Source organism: Rhinichthys klamathensis, unplaced genomic scaffold (genome assembly GCF_029890125.1).
Source record: "Rhinichthys klamathensis goyatoka isolate OS25496 unplaced genomic scaffold, OSU_Roscu_1.1 h1tg000302l_1, whole genome shotgun sequence".
NCBI classification, from domain to species: domain Eukaryota; kingdom Metazoa; phylum Chordata; class Actinopteri; order Cypriniformes; family Leuciscidae; genus Rhinichthys; species Rhinichthys klamathensis.
Window position 1 is genome coordinate 50,001 of NW_026606821.1, and position 7,500 is coordinate 57,500.

General features: G+C 41.3%; 1 protein-coding gene across 1 annotated transcript in view; it reads right to left on the reverse strand.

Moving 5' to 3' along the window:
* nnt2 (nicotinamide nucleotide transhydrogenase 2) overlaps window positions 1-7,500 on the reverse strand; it is a 39,201-nt gene that overhangs the window by 18,275 nt on the left and 13,426 nt on the right. Inside the window, exons 9-13 of the mRNA XM_056270338.1 lie at window positions 7,320-7,473; window positions 5,724-5,885; window positions 5,221-5,331; window positions 4,729-4,874; window positions 1,994-2,189 (exon numbers count right to left, since the gene is read on the reverse strand). Coding sequence (XP_056126313.1) covers window positions 1,994-2,189; window positions 4,729-4,874; window positions 5,221-5,331; window positions 5,724-5,885; window positions 7,320-7,473 — 769 coding nt within the window. The remainder of the gene's footprint in view (window positions 1-1,993; window positions 2,190-4,728; window positions 4,875-5,220; window positions 5,332-5,723; window positions 5,886-7,319; window positions 7,474-7,500) is intronic.

Sequence of the window (7,500 nt, forward strand, 5' to 3'; positions counted from 1 at the left end):
TGTGATTTTGGAATGATTTGGTTGCGAGTGCAGGGAGACTCCGCTCACACGCTCTTCTGATTGGTTGTGATTTTGGAATTTGGTTGCGAGTGCAGAGAGACTCCGCCCACACACTCTTCTGATTGGCTGTGATTTTAGAATGATTTGGTTGCGAGTGCAGGGAGACTCCGCCCACACACTCTTCTGATTGGCTGTGATTTTAGAATGATTTGGTTGCGAGTGCAGGGAGACTCCGCCCACACACTCTTCTGATTGGCTGTGATTTTAGAATGATTTGGTTGCGAGTGCAGAGAGACTCCGCCCACACGCTCTTCTGATTGGCTGTGATTTTAGAATGATTTGGTTGCGAGTGCAGAGAGACTCCGCCCACACACTCTTCTGATTGGCTGTGATTTTAGAATGATTTGGTTGCGAGTGCAGGGAGACTCCGCCCACACACTCTTCTGATTGGCTGTGATTTTAGAATGATTTGGTTGCGAGTGCAGAGAGACTCCGCCCACACACTCTTCTGATTGGCTGTGATTTTAGAATGATTTGGTTGCGAGTGCAGAGAGACTCCGCCCACACGCTCTTCTGATTGGCTGTGATTTTGGAATGATTTGGTTGCGAGTGCAGGGAGACTCCGCCCACACACTCTTCTGATTGGCTGTGATTTTGGAATTTGGTTGCGAGTGCAGAGAGACTCCGCCCACACGCTCTTTTGATTGGCTGTGATTTTAGAATGATTTGGTTGCAATTGCAGAGAGACTCCGCCAACACGCTCTTCTGATTGGCTGTGATTTTGGAATGATTTGGTTGCGAGTGCAGAGAGACTCCGCTCACACGCTCTTCTGATTGGCTGTGATTTTGGAATTTGGTTGCGAGTGCAGAGAGACTCCGCCCACACGCTCTTTTGATTGGCTGTGATTTTAGAATGATTTGGTTGCAATTGCAGAGAGACTCCGCCAACACGCTCTTCTGATTGGCTGTGATTTTAGAATGATTTGGTTGCGAGTGCAGAGAGACTCCGCCCACACGCTCTTCTGATTGGCTGTGATTTTAGAATGATTTGGTTGCAATTGCAGAGAGACTCCGCCCACACTCTCTTCTGATTGGCTGTGATTTTGGAATGATTTGGTTGCGAGTGCAGGGAGACTCCGCCCACACTCTCTTCTGATTGGCTGTGATTTTAGAATGATTTGGTTGCAATTGCAGAGAGACTCCGCCCACACTCTCTTCTGATTGGCTGTGATTTTGGAATGATTTGGTTGCGAGTGCAGGGAGACTCCGCCCACACGCTCTTCTGATTGGCTGTGATTTTGGAATGATTTGGTTGCGAGTGCAGGGAGACTCCGCCCACACGCTCTTCTGATTGGCTGTGATTTTGGAATGATTTGGTTGCGAGTGCAGGGAGAATCAGTCCATACGCTCTTCTGATTGGCTGTGATTTTGGAATGATTTGTTTGCGAGTGCAGGGCGACTCCGCCCACACTCTCTTCTGATTGGCTGGGATTTTAGAATGATTTGGTTGCAATTGCAGAGACTCCGCCCACACGCTCTTCTGATTGGCTGTGATTTTAGAATGAATTGGTTGCAATTGCAGAGAGACTCCGCCCACACGCTCTTCTGATTGGCTGTGATTTTAGAATGATTTGGTTGCAATTGCAGATAGACTCCGCCCACACGCTCTTCTGATTGGCTGTGATTTTAGAATGATTTGGTTGCGAGTGCAGGGAGACTCCGCCCACACGCTCTTCTGATTGGCTGTGATTTTAGAATGATTTGGTTGCAATTGCAGAGAGACTCCGCCCACACGCTCTTCTGATTGGCTGTGATTTTGGAATGATTTGGTTGCGAGTGCAGGGAGACTCCGCCCACACGCTCTTCTGATTGGCTGATTTTAGAATAATTTGGTTGCGAGTGCAGGGTCGCTGGAATCTTATTGCATCACGTCTAATTAGTCTGAGAATCAACAATAAATTCCAGTGCTGAGGCAGGAATGAGCGGTTCTTACCCAGAGTTCCACCTGTTGCCATGGCAATGGACATCTGCCCCAGGAGCTCGGGTGAGGGATTCGCAGCGCCGAGAGTGGCTGCCACTCCTCCTGCCACCCCGATCATTCCCAGCGCGTTCCCCAAACGACTGGTGCGCTGCGTGGAGAGACCAGCGAGAGCTCCGACACAGCACAGACCCGAGCCCAGGTACATCATCTACACACACACACACACACACACACACACACACAGATTAAAGAGATTCTAAAAGTAAACCTTTTTTATCCGGAATGTGGGAGGAGCTTGAGTTTGTTGCCCAGCCCTGTTTGTTTGAACCGTGAGAGACGTCAAAGCTTACGCTACTCCTACATCTACGTCATACATCTTCAAGTGTTACTCTTTCGCCGTAAGTCGACCTTCTGGAAGCTAGTTATTTTAGCAGATAAAGTTTTAAATATGGATAATTTTCATACAAGAACGCATCACTTTGGTTCAGAAGGCCTTTATTAACCCGCCAGAGCTGTGTGGATCACTTTATGATGGATAGATGCACTTTTATGATGGACAGACTTTTATGATGGATAGATGCACTTTTATGATGGATAGATGCACTTTTATGATGGACAGATGCACTTTTATGATGGACAGATGCACTTTTATCATGGATAGATGCACTTTTATGATGGACAGATCCACTTTTATGATGGACAGATGCACTTTTATCATGGATAGAGGCACTTTTATGATGGACAGATGCACTTTTATCATGGATAGATGCACTTTTATGATGGACAGATGCACTTTTATGATGGACAGATGCACTTTTATCATGGATAGATGCACTTTTATCATGGATAGATGCACTTTTATCATGGATAGATGCACTTTTATCATGGATAGAGGCACTTTTATCATGGATAGATGCACTTTTATGATGGACAGATGCACTTTTATGATGGACAGATGCACTTTTTTAATGGATAGATGCACATTTATGATGAATAGATGCACTTTTATCATGGATAGATGCACTTTTATCATGGATAGATGCACTTTTATCATGGATAGAGGCACTTTTATCATGGATAGAGGCACTTTTATCATGGATAGATGCACTTTTATGATGGACAGATGCACTTTTATGATGGACAGATGCACTTTTATGATGGATAGAGGCACTTTTATGATGGATAGAGGCACTTTTCTCATGGATAGAGGCACTTTTATCATGGATAGATGCACTTTTATCATGGATAGAGGCACTTTTATCATGGATAGAGGCACTTTTCTCATGGATAGAGGCACTTTTCTCATGGATAGAGGCACTTTTATGATGGATAGAGGCACTTTTCTCATGGATAGAGGCACTTTTATCATGGATAGATGCACTTTTCTCATGGATAGATGCACTTTTCTCATGGATAGAGGCACTTTTATCATGGATAGATGCACTTTTATCATGGATAGATGCACTTTTATGATGGACAGATGCACTTTTATGATGGATAGAGGCACTTTTATGATGGATAGAGGCACTTTTATCATGGATAGATGCACTTTTATCATGGATAGAGGCACTTTTATCATGGATAGAGGCACTTTTATCATGGATAGATGCACTTTTATCATGGATAGAGGCACTTTTATCATGGATAGATGCACTTTTATTATGGATAGATGCACTTTTATCATGGATAGATGCACTTTTATGATGGACAGATGCACTTTTATCATGGATAGATGCACTTTTATCATGGATAGAGGCACTTTTATCATGGATAGATGCACTTTTATCATGGATAGAGGCACTTTTATCATGGATAGATGCACTTTTATCATGAATAGATGCACTTTTATCATGGATAGAGGCACTTTTATCATGGATAGATGTACTTTTATCATGGATAGAGGCACTTTTATCATGGATAGATGCACTTTTATCATGGATAGAGGCACTTTTATCATGGATAGATGCACTTTTATCATGAATAGATGCACTTTTATGATGGATGGATGCACTTTTATCATGGATAGATGCACTTTTATCATGGATAGATGCACTTTTATCATGGATAGATGCACTTTTATCATGGATAGATGCACTTTTATCATGGATAGTTGCACTTTTATCATGGATAGAGGCACTTTTATGATGGACAGATGCACTTTTATCATGGATAGATGCACTTTTATCATGGATAGATGCACTTTTATCATGGATAGATGCACTTTTATCATGGATAGAGGCACTTTTATCATGGATAGAGGCACTTTTATCATGGATAGATGCACTTTTATCATGGATAGATGCACTTTTATCATGGATAGATGCACTTTTATCATGGATAGATGCACTTTTATGATGGATAGAGGCACTTTTATTGACTTCAAAACAGAAACCGGCCATTCACTGCCACTATAAAGCTTGGAAGAGCCAGGACATTTTTTATATAACTGATTGTATTCGTCTGAAAGAAGAATGTCATATACACTAGGTAGGATGACTTGAGGGAGAGTAAATCATGGGCTAATTTTCATTTTTGGGTGAACTATACCTTTAAGACTCCTAAGAGTCTGTGGATCTTTCAATCAAAAAAAGAGGTTTTGCATATTCTTTATTTATATTTATTTGTGTTTGTTATATTTTAATATTTTATTCTTTGTGTAGCACTATGGCCAACATTGTTGTATTATTATGTGCTTTATAAATAAATTGGAATTGGAAGTGGAATAGAGTCATGTGACTTTCACACACCTGCTCGATGCTGTACCCGCCGGTCAGTGTCGCACCGTATCCGCCCACAAATACCAGTCCGGGCAGCGAGTACAGATAGTTGTGCTCCGGAGGATCCGTCGACCTCTTAAACATGTCCAGCATCCTCTGGGTGATCAGGAAACCACCTGAGGATCACATGATCACATGATGAAGACCACATTCAATTCAATTCACATTTATTTGTATTGCGCTTTTCACAACACACATCGTTTCAAAGCAGCTTTACAGAAAATGCATGAGTCCATATTACAATATACAGTGATCTGTTATCAGAGGAAACTGTCTAAGTTATACATTTCAGAAATGTACATATTAAAAATCACAGTTAGCGAAAATGTATTAATTTAAACAATGTAATAACTGAACATGATGAAGCATCAGTATGTGAGTTCAGCAGTATATGTAGCAAACACTGTTTTATTGATACTGTGTAAAGTGTGTGTGTGTGTTATAGTGTTGTGTTGCTCTGACCTGCGATGTTGATGGAGGACACAAACGCAGCGAGGAGAGCCAGAGACTCAGGCAGAGACGATGGAGTCAAACCTCCACCCATCAGAACCAGCCCACCCACTGCTGTCAGACCTGCACACACACACACACACACACACACACCCATCAGAACCAGCCCACCCACTGCTGTCAGACCTGCACACACACACACACACACACACACACACACCCATCAGAACCAGCCCACCCACTGCTGTCAGACCTGCACACACACACACACACACACACACCCATCAGAACCAGCCCACCCACTGCTGTCAGACCTGCACACACACACACACACACACACACACACATGTCAGACCAGTACACACACACACTCACTCACACACACTCACACACACTCACACACACACTCACTCACTCACACTCACTCACTCATACACACTCACTCACTCATACACACTCACTCATACACTCACTCACACACACTCACTCACTCACACACACACACTCACACTCACCTGAGATGGCGTTGGTCACTGACATGAGTGGCGAGTGCAGAGCGGGAGTAACGCCCCACACAGTGTGATATCCCACAATTCCTGCAAGGCCAAAGGTCGTCACCATCTGAGTGAAGGCGGCATTGGGGGACGCGACTCCCAAAGCCAACACGGTCGAGAGACCTTGACAGCCACACACAGGGAGAGAGAGAGAGAGAGAGTCTTCATTGAATCATTCATTAATGAACAAATTCATTCATTTGTCCGTTCGTATTTTATTGTCATCAGTTTCACAGGATATCTAATGGCAGTTTACAGAGTCAACATTCAATAAATACAACATTTAATAAAACTCAACTTACAGAGAAAAAAGACTAAACAATTTTGTATAAACATTATAACTTATTCATACATTCAATTAGTTGTGGATTTAGTCACTAATTTGTTTGTTAATTCATCAATTTGTTGGTTCATTTTTTGTTAGTTAATTTAGTCATTCATTCATTTGTTAGTTTATTAATTAATTTATTCATTCATTCTTTTTTTGTTCATTCATTCATTCTTTCGTTTATTTGTTCATTAGTGCATTAATTGGTTCGTTCGTTTATTCATTCTTTCATTAATTTATCAATTCATTCGTTCGTTTATTCATTCGTTCATTCAGATATTTATTCATTCATTCCTTCCTTCCTTCCTTTATTTGTTCATTTGTTAATTCATTCATTCAGTTATTTATTCATTCATTCATTCGTTTGTTCGTTCGTTCGTTCATTCATTCATTCATTCATTCATTCGTTCGTTCATTCGTTCATTCATTTGTTTGTTCATTTGTTCATACATTCAGTTATTTATTCATTCATTCATTCGTTCGTTCATTCATTCATTTATTCATTCGTTCATTCGTTCGTTTGTTAATTCGTTCATTCGTTTGTTCATTTGTTCATACATTCAGATATTTATTCATTCATTCCTTCCTTCCTTCCTTTATTTGTTCATTTGTTAATTCATTCATTCAGTTATTTATTCATTCGTTCATTTGTTCGTTCATTCATTCATTTATTCATTCGTTCATTCATTCATTCGTTTGTTCATTTGTTCATACATTCAGTTATTTATTCATTCATTCATTCGTTCGTTCGTTCGTTCATTCATTCATTTATTCATTCGTTCATTTGTTCGTTCATTCATTCATTTATTCATTCGTTCGTTCATTCGTTTGTTCATTTGTTCATACATTCAGTTATTTATTCATTCATTCATTCGTTCGTTCAATCATTCATTTATTCATTCGTTCATTCGTTTGTTCATTCGTTCAGTCATTCATTCATTCGTTTGTTCATTTGTTCATTCATTCAGTTATTTATTCATTCGTTCATTCATTCCTTCATTCATTCATTCATTCGTTCGTTCGTTCGTTCGTTCGTTCATTCATTCGTTCGTTTGTTCATTCATTCGTTCGTTTGTTCGTTCGTTTGTTCATTCATTCGTTCGTTCGTTCGTTTGTTCATTCATTCATTCGTTCGTTCATTCATTCGTTCGTTCGTTCGTTCGTTCGTTCGAACGAACGCTCTTTTGGCTCTTTCACTCGTTGATGGGTTGGTCGGTGTGACCTCTGACCTGCTGTGTAGACGCCGGCTGATGTCATGGTGCGAGTGAAGGGTGAGACGACGGCCCGCTTCTCGGCCTCCAGCTCCGCCACGCTCTTGTGTTTCACGGGAGGCGGCGGCGGGCTGGTTTTGGGAAGCGGAGCGGGAAACAGATTCCGACCTTCCTGGAAACAGGAAACAAAACATGAAAA